We start from the raw sequence: 14678 nt of genomic DNA, 5'->3' as shown, positions 1-14678 counted from the left end.
TGCCAGTGAATTCTCAGAAACCTCATGCCTTGGAACCGGAGAGTTGTGTTGGTGCCAAAACATCACTGGACCCCAGTGCTAGAGTGGATCAGGAAAGGGGAGGGATTTTCCTCCCAGGATCAAGAGGGAGGAGACGGTGGGCGGCGGGGGTGGCAGGGGTGGCAGCCCCAGAACAGCTTCACGCCTAACTCAAGACAAGCTCCCACACCCCCACCAGACAGGCACTTCCCCTGCTCTTGGGCAATTGTTAGGGACTAAAACACATCAGTATCCACTGCCCCATCCCTGCTCACCGGGTAGCGACTCACACAACTTCCCTGGTGTGTGTTAGGCTGCCAGGAGGGTCCTGCCCAGGGTCCTGCCTAACCCTGCCTTCTCCTTGCTCTCAAAGCCTGAGAAAGGAACTCATATCTGGCCTCTGTCATTGTGGAGGTGTGGGGAGGTGAGTCTGTAGGTTACTGTCTGCATCTGTTCCTTTGCTTCCTGGCAGACATGCTTGTCCCCACTCCCCTGAGTCCTGGGACAAGCTCAGCTCCCACGAGGCTTCATTAGAAGGACCTTGCACCCCCACCTCCCACCGCCGGCCACCTCGTCACTCCAGGGCCCGGCCCCTCTCTGCAGCTTGGCACTGGCCGCCTGACAGTGCATTGGCCTCCCTAGGGCCACGCACTTTGCCAGGACAGTCATGCCTCTCCAGGCCTTTGTGTGCCTCGGGCTCCTAATGAGCTTTTAATGAGCTGACGCTTTGGCTTCAGGAAGCATGCAGGGGCAGGGGATGAGCAGAGTACCCGCCCCTCACATTCTGTTTCCCGAGGCCTTGCAGTTGCCTTTTAACTCACTGAGTGCTGGGCTGGGGCGACAGGCAGCTGCTTTTTCCAGAGTCTTTCAGGTCTGTTCAGAGTTTGGAGATTCTAACTTCCCAGTCCTGGGGTACGGGGCACCCCCGGGCCACCATTCCCTCTTTACAGTGCTGCACTTGCTCTCCGTGTGGCCTCTCCTTGCCCAGTGCTGGAGGAAGGGACATTGGTTTCTCTGTTAAGTAAGATTTTCTAAAAATTGATGGCAAAGGGGAGCACCCAGCCACTTCATTGCTGGAGGTGGGCCCTTGCTGCCTCCAGCCAGGAGTCAGCTCAGACCCACCCGCTGTTGATGAAAGAACAAACCTTGACCTCTTCCCACGGGTCTCCAATGAGGAACCCAGAATGCTGTTTCCTCAGTTCAGCTCTAACCAAACATGGTGCAAATTCATGCCGGCCATAGCAATGGGAGCTACCCAAATTGTACCCACATTGTGTGTACAGTCTTCCCTTTCGGACGCCCTGAGAGTGCAGGGCTCCGTATGCAGGAGCTATGCTCACTCAGCCCCCTCCCTCTATGCACGGATTTGCTCTACAAGTTTTGGTCAGTGGCCCCAGTCCCTCCTGGGAGTTACAGGGGGTGATAATGACTTCAGCTCCTGGCCTAAGCTCCCCCTTCTCACTCTTTCAAAGCCTTTACCCTTTGAATAAAATTAAGACAGAAAAGGTTTGTGTGCGGGTGATAAAAACCTAATCGGGCTCCCCAGAGAGACGGCAGGGTTTCCCCCAGTGGAGAGCTTCAAGGGAAAAAAAAAAAAAAGACAGTACGTGTCGCTGAAGGCTTCGGTGACTGCCAGCTAGAAGGCTGGGGACTGGAAGATGTGATGCCACTTCCCCTTCCAGCCCCATCACCCTTGTCCCTGAGGGCTCCTTTCTTCTTCTTCACTCTGTTTTTTGACTGGGGGAAGGAGGTGACCTCAAAGCAAGAGGCTGGATTTGACCCTGATGCTGAAGGACAGCAAGTGGGGATACCAAGATTGATTTTAGTGGCGAGTACCTCCCGGGTGGGCTGCGTGGAGCAGTGGGTGATATGGGGTTTCCTTGGCTGGTGTGATCCCTGCCCTGGCAGGAGCAAAGGCTGTTATCAGTCACGTCTGCAGTGGGGGCCCAACCATTAAAGGGCACTTCACTGGACACCCAGTCCGAGCTGGAGTCATCATCTCCAAACAAATATACAACTTCCCAAGCCATTCAGGTCTCTCTTTTCTGTGGCCATCCATGGTCTGGGTACAAGGGTACCAAGCACGCATGCCCAGGCTTGGGCAGGACAGGAGGGCTTGGGGCTGGTGGGTCAGCTGAGCGCGGGGTGAGGGCCTGAGAAATTGGGTGCCGCACAGAAGATCAGCTAGGAATGCTGGGAAAGGGCTTCCTTGGTCCAGCAGCAGCTCCTCTCCTTGGCGTCACCACAGGGCTCAGCAACCCACTGAGCCCTCGCGACCTCCTGCCTAATGAGAAAGAGGAAATTCGAGATAATTGCCGCACAGACGGAGCAGCGGTGTGATTAGTAAATGCCCAAGCTATTGCAAATGACTATTACATTAACAGATCTGGTTTGGAGTTGATCCTGTTAGGAGAGACAGCCAAGGGCTAACGATGAGCATGTTCGCAGAAGGGCATGAGCCCAGCATGGTAGTCGAAGGGAAGACAAGGCCTCCTGTAAATCCAAGTTCCAAGTCTTGCCTTCTAGCCCAGATGCTGCCTTTAACTAGTTGTGTGACCTTGGACCACCTCTGTGATCCTAAAAGGGTCATCATATATCAAATGGGCATCGTTACACCTTCCCTACCTAACTTGTGATGATGAGGTGAGATACATGAAGGCTCTCTGAAAAGGCTAGGAAAGCACTGAGCAGATACAAGGTATTGTTACAGTTAGCAATCAATAATAATAAATTGCCATTCTCGCCCTTTGTGTGCTTCTGTTCCTGGGAAGTTTAAGTAAATGGCCAAGCTCTTGAGCCTTTAGATGAGAGACAGAAATCAAAGTGCCCCCCTCTTCCTCCTTCGACTTCTGTGGGATTCTGGGCCCAGATTGCCAAACAGTGGCTTGGCCACAGCTGGCACTGAAGACCAAAGATCTGTTTCTCCCAGGCTCTGCTCAGCCCAGGCTGTCTCCTTGCCAGGAGCTCATGGCCCAGATGCAGCAGGAGCTTGCAACGAGCTTTCCAGGGCCGCAGCTTCCGAGGCCTCTTACCCACCGAGCCCTGGGGTGGAACATCAGAGTGCTGGCTGCTTTCAGATGTTCCTTTTGCTCGGTGTAGACCTCACTCCCCTTCCACAGAAGAGAAGGGAGAAGTCCTGGGGGCTCATTTAAAATAAATAAAGCTTGGCAACAGTGCTGAGTGAAAGGAGCAGAGTGAGCGGCACCCATAGTCCCTTCTCTGAACGCATTCCTCTGGCTCCCCGGCCCCCGAGGGGAGAGGAACTTGCAAGAGAAAGATGTGCTTATAACTGCAACCCTGTACAACTCCTGCCTCTGCCCATATATCTCAAGTGTGCCCTTTGCTTTCAGTCTCCCTGTATTTATTATGTTTAATTTTGCTGGGACATGGTTGTAAGTGAGACGGATGGACCCGTATGTGGCTTGCAAACGCCTCTTAATTAAACAGATAAATAAACTTCCTTTTCACGCCGATTTTTACTTTTGCTGCAGTCTCTGCTGGGGCCAGGGGGACAGTGCCAGTGGGTGGGGGACCCCCGCTGAGCCAGAAGGTGGGTGCTGGCCCCGGCAGCCTGGGCTGGGCGTAGCTTTCCCTCTGCACTGCTGAGGACCCCTGGCAGAGGGAGGCAGAGGGAGCTGGGGGTGGAGAGCACCCCAGCAGCCCCTTCTCGCAGGCCAGCCAGTGAAGGCGGTGTGAGTGGGCCCTCTGCTGGCCACCTCCAGTGAGGCCTCGCCTGCCAGGGCTGCACCAACAGCTCATCCCTGGGCTTGCTTCACCCCTGCTTGCGGGGATCCTCTGCTGGCTTTTCTGCCCTTCTGGGGGGATTAAACAGGCCAGAACAAAGTGGAAGCAGCCCCTGACTCCTGATATAAGGAAGCCACCTCCTCTGGGAATCTGAGAATTTCTACTTTTTTTTAAAAAAAGGCTGACAAGTTTTCCATCCCCAGCCTGACCTTGCCCCATGGTGTCTGCTGGGGGCATCCCATGACAGCCTCAGTGGGGGCTTTTCCCTGACTCCAACTCTGTTGCCCTGGCTGGCGAATTGGGACATTAATTCCCCTGGAAAGTGTTCTATGGTGATACAGGACTCTGGCTGGTCAGAGTGGCTTCTTGGCTCTCCCCACACCCATCACACACACAGGCCTGCACACATCCTCCCCTCCCTGAGCCATGCCCACCCCACCCCACTGTGGAGTTCCAGTTCTTCCATCTGCCTCTTTCATACCCCAGTGCTCATGCCCAAGCCCAGGCCAAATACCCCAGGGCTGGGGCAGGAAGGTCTGGCTCTGCAGAAAGCACAATGTATTTGTCGATTAAGGCTCGACTTGGCGCAGTTGAGCCCAGCTGCAACCAGAGACTGTGAGCTCACTCCTTGTCCTGGGACGCCGCTGCCAAGCTGCACACTGTCCTCACGGCGGGCGCGGGGGAAGCCTGAGGACGGTCGGCCTGGGTGCCTGGAGGGGGAAAGACGGGCAGGAGGATGAGGAATTCGCCCCGCTTCCTTCCCTAAAGAGAGTATGGAGTTGCTTCCTTTCTGCTGCGATTTGCCATGTGCCGCCTTGGGAATTTCCAAAGGACGTGGGTAGGGGTCATAAGAAAGAGTCCCCCAGGTCATCTGACCACAGGGCTCATCTGGCCCACCTTTTGTTAAAAACACAGGCCACCTTGGAGGCTAGTATTCCCCAGCATGCCTTCTAGCAAACGCTCTCCCAGGGATAATCCTGTGTGCCCATTTCACAGAGGTACACACTGAAGAGACTCAGGGCATCTGGCAAGGTTACGTGGGCCAGGATTTCCCAGGCAGGCATGCTCAGGGAAGCTGGGGAAGACACGCCCTGCCCTACTGGAGGAGAGGCAGTGCCTGCACCCTCCAGGGCCCCTACCAGGGAAGGTGACACAGGATGGGGGCAGGAAGGAGCCAGGAGATCTCCAAAGCCTTCGAACCGTCGGAACCTTTTGAGGTGCCTCCCTTGCCTGATATTTATAGTGGTGCCCAGGAGCGCAGAAATAATTACAGCTCAGTTCCTGCCTGCCTAACAAGGCCCTTCTCAGATTCAGGGCGCATGGGATATTTTTTCCTTGCCTCTTTTTTAAGTAGTGAATATTAGCACCGGAGTGACAGCTCTTCCTAGTGCGCAGCCTCCCTCCGCCCCGGGAGCGGGGGCAGCAGAGCCACCAGGAGCACAGGCTTCCCCCACCCCCTGCTCAGGGCCACCCACCCTAGTCCACAAGGCACCAGGGACTCGGGAGGGCTGCGTGGGGCGTGGGGAATCTGAAAAACTTCGTACCACCCTGGTGCCAGGTACTGGAGGTAGGAGGTGATGAGGGCGTGGTTCCTGCTGGTGGGGTCCGCAGAGTCAGGCCCGCGGGACACTCTGAAACAATCACAGCAGAGCCCTGAGGTGTGTGCTATTCAGTAACTGGCTCGTGTTGAAGCACAGCCTAAGAGGCAGCGGGCACACAGCCCCTGTCCCAAGAAATAAGCCAAACACACACGTTGTTCAGATCCTTTTTCTGGAGGTATTATTTTCATTCCATTCTGCTATTCTCAGTCCCTTCCCTCTGGAGCTGGGTGTGATGAGCTGCCTGATGGAAGCAGGTGTCCAGACATGCTCCTGGGCCCAGTGCAATCTGGAGGTGAGGCTGGAAGGCAGGTGGCTGGGCAGAGAGGCACACAGGTGAGCAGGTGCAGGGCTGCAGCTGGTGATGCAGATGCAGATAGTGAGGGCCACCCTGGCTTTCTTTGGGCCAATGACAGCTCAGGGGTCCAGGAAACCTTCCCTGGCCACACCCCAGATCTGAGCTCTCCCTGTCCTGGGCTGTCAAAGCTCTCAGTACATTAGGCTGCAGTCTTCATTTACCAGCTTGGTTTCCCCCACTAGACAGTGTGCTCACTCCAGAGCAGATAACTTGATTTCTGCAGCCCCAGCACCGAGTAGGGTGTCTGCATATAGTGGGTTATCAATAAGGAAAAACGGTAGGGCTCAAAAAGTGGCTTTATGTCAGGCATGGCGTAGGAAGCACTCCCAATCCCTTTCTGGAGGGGATGAGGCTTGAATTCCACAGGAGATACTTGGTCATAATAGTCATAATGGCAAATGAATGAGCAAACGATTCATGGGCAGGGTGGATCTGGAGCCTGGCGTTAGGCTGAATGCTACGTGGCTGTCCCGAATTCCTGAGCATCCTCCAGGGAAGGGGCAGCAGGGCAGTGATGACGGAGAGGTGCCCAGAGAAGACAAAAGAGGGATGGCTTCTGGAACAAGCCAGAACCACCTGGCTCAGGAGGGAGGCAGCCAGGGCCACTCCAGGGCACCATACTCATGAAGAGCCCTTCTGCAGGGCTCAGCGGGCAAATGCTACAGCCCACTTCATCCTCCTGGCCCAGGCATGCCCGGCCTTTGCACCGGGACCCCCACCACTGTCCTAGGCTGGGAAACCAAGTTACTGACAGCAGGGAGGGCCTCATCAAGTCCATAGCCAAGACCCTGTGGAGCCAGAAAAGCCCCCTATACTTGTCCTGTGCCAGCACCACCCCCGATGGACCACAGAGCAGGATTTCAGAAGGTCAGACCACATGGCGAGATGGCCAGCTCGCCTGCCTCGTCTCTCCCCTGAGCCTTGTCTCTTCCCATCTGCCTCCCTCCCAGACTCCACATCCCAGTTCCTCTATGAGGAAGATGAACATGGGGCACCTGAGAGAATGGTCTCAGGTGCCCTTACCTACCTGCCTTGTTCAAATGGAGCCTCCCAAACTGGGCGTGGAAAGGCCACCCTTCTCTCCCTCCCCTTCTTGCTCCCTCTTCCTCAATGGCCCTCAGGCCACATGTCCTGCAGTGGGTGCAGCAGGGATCTCAGACAACATCCGACCCATCTCTGGGGCCGGATGTGGAAACCAAGGCCCCCAGGGACAATCGAACTTCCGGAGATCACACAGCAAGTGAGGGTCTGACACAACTGCCGGGCCAGCCATCTGCACACTGCCAGGTGGTCCCAGGCCTGCCTCCCTCCAGCTCAGGGCTCACTGTCTGCAGTGAGAGGAGGGGAATCACAGGTGCCCCGAGGTAGGACAGGTGCGTTCAGAATGGGTACTGTGTGCCTGGGATCTGCCCCTTTCCTGGAAGGCATGAGGTTAGGCATGACCCCGCTGGCTCTGCCTCTGACAGTGGCCACTGGCAGCCCATCCCTTTTGCAGCCAAACTCACCTGTGGCTTATCCTGGTAAACTGAACCTGATCCAGGGGGCCTCTGGTGAGTGTGGACTCGGGGCAGGCCAGGGGGTGTGTGTGTGGCCGCTGAAGCTGCAGGTGTGTGCAGTCACAGTGGTGGAACAAGGGGGACTGCCAAGACTTCTGCCACATGCTGAATGGGGCAAAGAGGTGGGGACCTATGCACGCCTGTCCTGTGGGAGTGAAACACGTCAAGTCCAGTGTGTCTGGGTACAGGGAGGGGAGGATGCATTGTGGCCGGTGCCCGTGTCCCCCACTCCTATCTAAGTATCCACAAGACCAGGTGCCTGTGGCAGGAGGTTGGGATGTATGATGGGGTCTGGGAGCCAGCAAGAGGACAGGAGAAGCTCCTGGAGGCTCTGGTTGGATTTCCAAGCCCTGGACAGCCAGAGAAGCCTTCCCCAGCGCGGAAGCCTCTGCGTAGATGCCCTCATTACATCACCGACATCCCCGCCACTGAGCCGGCCTCCCTAAAGAAAGGCGCTTCTCTGAACGCCAAACAGGACCAGGCGCCTTCCGGTCGGCCGGCCGCAGAGACGGCGGAGCGGCTCCTCCTCTCCGCAGCGGCCGGAGAACGGAGCGGGAGCAAAGGGAGATTCCAGACCCCCAGGCCGGGAGCAACTGCTGGCAGCGGGGAGGAGGAGGGGCGCGCAAGGGCCCGAGCGTGGGAGGGCGCGAGGGAGGGCTGTCCCGATACCGGCGGGCGAGGGGTTAAGTGTGGGATCAGCTGTTGTGCAGTCGCTCTGGATTCTCTTCCCTCCGCGCGGGGCTCCGTTTGATGTTGGAGTACGCCAGGGACTCCCCCTCCCACCGCTACACACGCGCGCACACGCGCGCACTCACACACGCACACGCACCACTCTTTGCAGACAGGGCTCCGGAGGCTCCAAAGTGACTGACTCCTGCTCTCGCCCGCTCGCCCGATCTCTCGCGCACAGACTCTCTGGCCGTATTCTCGCGCGCGCTCTCTCCAGCCTCCCCGCCCGGGCAGGGGGAACACCGGGCAGAGGCGCGCCGCTCTCCTTTCGATGCCTCCCTCTTAAAGAGCGCCACGAGGGGGAGGGGAGGCCCGGAGGAGGAGGAGGAGGAGGAGAGAGACCGGGAGGGCGCCCGGGAGGCAGGGCGCGCGCACACTCCGAGGGACGCAGCGAGCGCAGAGCCGCCTCCGGCCGCCGGGCGCCCCCCTGCCGCCCCATGCTGTGCTCCATGGCGAACTCGGGCTGCCTCCTGCTGTCCAACTCCGGCAGCATGCTCCCGCACTCCGTGCCCTGCCCGCCCGCCTTCCTCTACCTCCAACAGGTAAGCGGCCCCCCGCCCGGCCCGGGCCCCCAGCCCGGCGCACGTGCGCCCCGCGCTGCCGCCCACGCCCCGCACTTGGCTGCCTCCGCGCCGCCGCCGCTGGTGGCCCCCGCTGCGCTCCCCGCGTCATGGCGCCGGGGCTGGGGTAGGGGTAACTGCGCCCCTGCGCGGCGGCCGAGCGCGGGGGCGCCCAGGGCGCGCGCGGCGCGGGGTGGGGGGGCCGGAGTTTGGGGCGTCGCTCGCAACTTTTCCGAAGGCGCGGGAGGGGGCGGCGGGCGGAGTCTCCGGGGAAGCCCGAGGGGAGGGGGCGGGGGTTCTCGGCGTCCGGGTCACTTTGGGGAACTTCGCGCCCGGCCGCGGGTGACTCGAGGAGGGGAGCCGGGCATCCTCCCCGGAAGCGTCGGGAAAGCCGGGGGGCGCGCGGAGGCGGCGGCGGGGGCGCCGGGCTCTGCTGCAGCGCAGACCGCGCGCCGGGCCTCCGGGGAGGCGGGGGAGGCGGGCCACCCGCTTGGCTAGGGAGGCCCCAGGAGCTCTGACCGCGGAGGGGGCTGGGGCTAGACTTTTGCAATCTTGGGGACTGCGCAGGAAGCTCCAGCTGGCGAGTTGGGGATGGGTGGGGGCAGGAAAGTCGGCGACTCTGAGCCCCCAGATCCCCAGGATGCCCCGTGGGGAGGTGCGCACAGAGCATCAGCAGCCGCCGGCCCGCCGACCGGTTGGGGCGTGGGGGGAGGGGACGGGGGTCCTGCGCTGCCACCCAATGCGGAATTAGTGCAGTCCCAGGCCTGCACTGGGGACAGAGGGGTACTCCCTCGTCTCCCCCAGGCCCCTCGGCCTCTGTGGGCCGTAGTTCCCGGCGCCAGCCTGGCCTGGGCTTCAGTACCCTGGCCTCACCCACCGTGGCTGCCCACACCTCTAGGCCTGCCCTTCCCTCCTGGCGCTGTGGCGTCTGCCTTGTTTTCGGTTCCCACCCTCACCCTCTGCTTGGGCCTGCAGGGGTGGGGGCGGCTGCTGGAGGAGCCTGGTGGGATTGTGAGTGCTTCAGGCTGCATCCTGGGGCCTGCCTGGCCCAGTGAGAGGGGTTCCCATAGGACCCGTTCTGCACACTGTGTTGGGGTCTTCCAGACTGGAGAGGGAGGGTACAGGGTGCCCACCCCAAGGAACCTGGCCAGGCTAGGCCAGGAGTCTCCATGAAGATAGCTCCCCACCCCCACCTCCATGCACACGTTGAAGGAGGGATGGAGAAGAGTGAGAGTGTGTGTGTGTGTGTCTGTGTTTGTGTCTTGGAGACAATGAGAGACCCCAGGGGTCTGGACCTTTGGGTGTTGGATTCTTATCCGTTTGTGAACTTTGGGCCCTCCAAGGAGCTATAGAAGAAGGAGTAGGTGATTTAAGGAGGAGCAATGGACAGAGAAGGCAAAGATGGGACCTTCCGAGCTGGCCCAGGGCAGCTAGTTCCTGGGCACTTGGGTCAGCCCGTTACAAGAGCCCATACATCAGGGACTGCCAAACATAGCAGCTACAGAGGAACAGGGGGACTGTGTGATGGTCAGGAGCAGAGGCTGGTGCAGGAGCAGAGGGTGACTGGCAGTGGCCTGCAGCCCAGGGCCCTTGACCTTTGGTGCCACCTTCCCAGGACCACCTGTGACATCTGGGGACTCCTGGACACAGCCCAGGAGCCACTGGGGAGCCCCCAGACTGACAGGCAGGAAGTCATCCAATCCCAGGCCATGGCCATCGCCCCAAATTCCCAGTTGACCGTGAATCACAGGGAGTCAGGATAGGCTTCCCAAGGTCAGGTTCCCAGCCGCTCCCGGTTTTCCGTGAGCATAGGGCTGACTTGGGAATCTCTGGGGTGCCCAGGTGAGGTTATTAGAGCAGATCTGCCCTACACTCACCCAGGCATGGCAGGAATGTCCCAGGCAGCAGGACGTGCAGCTTTGGGTTCTGCAGGTAGTGTAGGATTTAGAGTAAGGGTTCTGGCCTGGAGACCAATCCATGCTTTATTGATTCTGTTGTCTTAGTTACTCCACCACTCTGAACCTCAGTGTCTTCCTTGGATGACATAATCCTCGCAGGCTGAATGTGAGGGCTGAGTTAGGATGAAGTAGAGGCAAGCCTCCGAAAAATGGCAGCCACACATTTGGTGCTGTCTTGATGGAGTTAGACCAGTGCTCATAGTTGGGGTGAGTCCACCAACATGACCCGCAGGGAAGACACCCCAATTTCTCCAGGGCTAGGTGAATGCATCCCTGACCTGTGGCGTTTGGAGCTTTCTGTAGAGGCAGTGGGAAGGCAAAAAGACATCCAAGGAACCATAGCCATCCTGAATTGTCCCTGGGAAAGCCAGAGCCTGCCGTTGCACCAGGCTTGGAACCTTCACTTTCCTTCCCTCGCCCGCAGCTGTTCTGCTGGGGTGCTTGGCCATGTGTCTCAGTGGACTTTGGAAAGGTCTAGAATGCAGCCATTTCCTGGCTATTTGTGGGTGTATGTTTTTACAGGAGCACACACAGCTGGGGCGGTCCAGAACCGTTACGAAACAAATAACGACATTTAGTTTGGGACCCCGCTTATCCCAAACTACCTTTGGAATGAGCCAGAGCCTGGAGGTAGAGGCCGCAGGAGGAGGGGCCTGGGGCTATACCCGGCCAGGCCTCTGGAAATGAGAGCTGGCGGCGCTCCAGCCTCCCAGGTGGGGGCTGCAGGTCCTCTGCGTGAGTGAGTGTTGGCGCCATATGTAGGCTGTATACTCAATCTCAACAGCACATTTGATAACAAGAGCGGGAGCAAAAGACGTGAAATCAAGCAAGACAGGAGACGTAGTTTGAGGCGCATTAAGATGCAGCATTTAAACAGGCACGCTTTCTAAGCCTATAGTCTTTCAAACTGGAAATTACCAACTAAAACCTCACCCAGCGGAATTCCGTTCTACTGAAGCGTTAGCCTTTTCCTGCTGCCTTGGGTTGGACCCCAGGTAGGCTGGGGATGGGGTGCATCCGTCCCGAGACACAACAGTTCTGTGATGAATTAGAGGCACTTCTTGTTGGTCCCTCTGTCTTCTCAGCCCCTCTCCCGGCAGCGATGGTGATATTTCTGAGTTCTGACCATCCCAGGATGATCTCGGATCATCTGACACCAGGAGAACTCCAGCTGTGCTTTGGGCTCTGGCGTTTGTTAAGAGCTCATGAGGGGTGACCCTGGGCCGCGCTCACTTCATGCCCTTTGAAGCTTTCCTGCCCACTCAGCCCACCTCCAGGAGGCCCACTTAGAGGCCAGCCTAGCTCCCTGCAGGGCAGCCCTGTGCCATAGTCCCCCCACACCTGACCCCTCCTAGGAGTCCTGAAGCTTTTGTTGCTGGTGCATTGTGGCCAGTGAGGAGGGTTGGAGCTGATACTGGTCACCTTTCAGGGCAAGAAGGAGCTCATCTGATAATCTAGACCATTAGCAGGACTCCCTGGGAGGCCCTGGCCTGGGATCCGGTGGAGCAAGTTTTAGAGGATAGGAGGAAAAAACCCCAAGCTCGAAAAATGGGATTTTGTCACGGTAATTACTGTATTATTAAACTGCAGTGTCCTATAAAAGAGAATCTTATCATTCTATCCGATTGCATGCCAGTAAACGGCTATGGGGGAGAGGGCTGTGAGTGCCTTAAAGTATTGTAAGGGGAGGGGAGGGGGCTGGTGGGGGAAGAGGGACCGGCCCTGAGAAGACCCGGGGCCTTCCTGGGGGTGCGCGTCGTGAATTCTGTTGCTTTTGCTCTCCATGTGTGCTCAATCAAGGTGAAATCACAGATCGTCTCCCTTGCCGAGGTAAACATCACCAGGCACCGGAAGCTTCCGTGGAGGATGCGGCGTTTGCGTGCAGCTTCACGGTGCCTAGCAATTGCTTCTTGGAGTTGTTGATAGCAGAGCACGTTCCCTCCGGTTGTGGAACCCAAAGGCTCCGCCGAGGGGCCGGGGGATTCTAGGGTCTGTTTTGAGATTCATTAGGAGGCACTGTTCTTATTAATAATCATTCTCTCTTCCCTCTAAGGTAGCAAGGCTGCTAATCACAGGCATTTTTAATCAGGATTAATTGCTGTGGCAGACGTAGCACCGCCCTTGCACCTTGTGTTTAGTCTCTGTTCCCTGGGCTGTTGGTGCCTCCCCTGTTGACTTGGTGGGATTCCAGGAGCCCCATCTGAGACAGGCTGGCTCGCGGGTTGGCATGGGTGGCTAGAGAGTATCCCACCGCCGGCCTGTGGTGGGAGGAGGGCACTGAACAGCAGCTCGTGCACCCGCGGCAGCGTCCTTTGCTGCCCAGGTCTAGTCTGCTGGCTGCAGCCACATCCGAAAAATTGTCCTGGTCACTGGAGAATTTAACCAGACAAGTAGCTGAGGTCAGGTGGTGTTTATTCTGAATGAACCCACGCAGCAGCCCTGTGCCCTCACTCTCTGGGAAGGATTGGGGAAGAGGATGGCCCTCGGTCCTCACTTTGAGCCGCGTATCCGTACAGGTGAGACCTCTTCATCCTAATGTCGTTTGGTTACTGAAGTAGCTCGATTACATTCATGGGTTCTTCCCCAGGTTCATTCCTTGGCAGCTGACGTTTGTTCTGGAATCTGCTGAGGGTGTGGACATGCACGTTATCTGTTGGAGAAACTGAGGCACAGGGAGGTTAGGTAACATACTACCTCAGGAAGCTGCTGAGAAGCAGAAACTGGATTCCAGCCCAGGCAGCCAGATTCCAGAACTGGGGCTTGAGTCTATGTTGCTTTCTCCTGAACAACGAAGATTCGGGAAATTCTGGTCCTTTTCCAACCACTTTTCTTGGCCATGTGCAAAAGAAAACATGTGTTATCTGGAGGCTTCTCGAGGCTTAAGCTCTTTCTTGGCTCTCCTGCAGGTCTTTAGCCTGAGCTCCCCGAACCCTGACACCCAGCGATGTTTAGGAGATTCGTTTGGGTTCAGAAAAGCAGAAAGGTCCAGTCTCGGAAACCTCCACATGGTGTCTTGTTCAGTGGGTTGAGTGGGTTTCTCTGAGCAGGGAGCTCTGGCTGGCTGGACACAGGATAAGCATGGCTGGTGGACGTGGCTGGGGGAAGGAGCCTGTAGGAGCTGGGCAGTGATGGCTGAGGAGAAAACTCTGGCCCCGGGCACCGATGGAGGCTGCTCAGTGGAGGAGCGGTGGGTCGCTCACTGTTGAGACCAGGCAGGGCATGTGGGCTGTGTGGAGCCAGCAGCCTCGGACCTCCAACTTCCCTGGGGGTCGTCTCTGCTCAGAGACTGGGGCTCCTCCCAACATGGACAGATGTGTGTGTCTCGGGGGCTGGAGAGGGCCGGGGCCAGGGATGCTCCAGGCAATGGGGAGCAGCTAACCCTGCGCTTGACAGGGTGGTAGGATTTTTCAGTTCCATTAAAGAGGCTGCAAAACCTCATCTGGACGACTGAGCAGACTAAGGTTTGAATCATGTACCAGTTCCCAGCAATCACTAGTAACATCTCCCCCACCTCTGCCCATGGAGGGTCTCTAAGTACCAGGTCCACCTGCACCCAGGCTCTGGGATGGACATGGAGAGAATGCCCATCCCGACCTGTCCCACCTGAGGACCCGGGCTTGGTGGGCAGTATGGGTGTGCCAGTGTGCCCCCTGGCTGTCCAGCTGGTACAGGCCAGAGGAGCAGGTTTGGCTCGCGGAAGGGGGTAAGCTGATGGCCATTTGGCATGCTGGGAGGTTAGCAGAGGGCAGGGGAGAATGCTGCAGCCGTGCAATGAATGTGCCTCCGGCCTCTCCTCTCCAGCCTGGCACAGCGGGCGTCTGCTGCCTGCTAGACCTGCGGGGCAGACGCTGAGCCACACAACTTGGGAAGCACAAAAGGCTGCCGTCCTTGGAGGAGGTGGAGGCCAAGATATCCCAGCCCCCGTGCCCTTCTGTCTCCTGTCCTCTGGTCCTGGGGACACAACCCAAAGGTGGCTTAAAGCAGAATATCAGGTTCCAAGGGTGGGGAGAGGACGGGGGTGAGAGGAGGAGGCCAGCGGTGGCCTTGGGCCAGCTCTGGGGAGGTGCTTGCAATCCCTGGCACCCAGCTCAGCCCAGGCTAGGCCCATGTGGCACTTGGACCAGGACAGACAGTCCCATGGGCAGGCATCCAGAGGG

At 58.1% G+C, this 14678-nt stretch overlaps 1 protein-coding gene across 23 annotated transcripts in view; it reads left to right on the top strand.

The window, feature by feature from the left end:
- The window catches only part of RBFOX3 (RNA binding fox-1 homolog 3), a 523695-nt gene that overhangs the window by 422120 nt on the left and 86897 nt on the right, over positions 1-14678 (top strand). For 2 of the 23 annotated variants that reach the window (XM_073005448.1, XM_073005454.1), the window contains exon 1: positions 7778-8545. The exons of 13 other annotated variants lie outside the window; for them this stretch is intronic. In XM_073005448.1, the coding sequence (XP_072861549.1) occupies positions 8441-8545 (105 nt within the window). In that variant the 5' untranslated portion in view covers positions 7778-8440. Of the gene's footprint in view, positions 1-7585; positions 8546-14678 lie in introns of those variants that run through there. 8 more of the 23 variants (XM_073005449.1, XM_073005458.1, XM_073005450.1 and 5 more) reach the window with 7 other exon arrangements.

The sequence above is a fragment of the Chlorocebus sabaeus genome, chromosome 16, assembly GCF_047675955.1.
Source record: "Chlorocebus sabaeus isolate Y175 chromosome 16, mChlSab1.0.hap1, whole genome shotgun sequence".
Classification (NCBI taxonomy): domain Eukaryota; kingdom Metazoa; phylum Chordata; class Mammalia; order Primates; family Cercopithecidae; genus Chlorocebus; species Chlorocebus sabaeus.
Note: the sequence above shows the minus strand (reverse complement) of the source record. Positions and strands in the feature narration are given on the sequence as shown.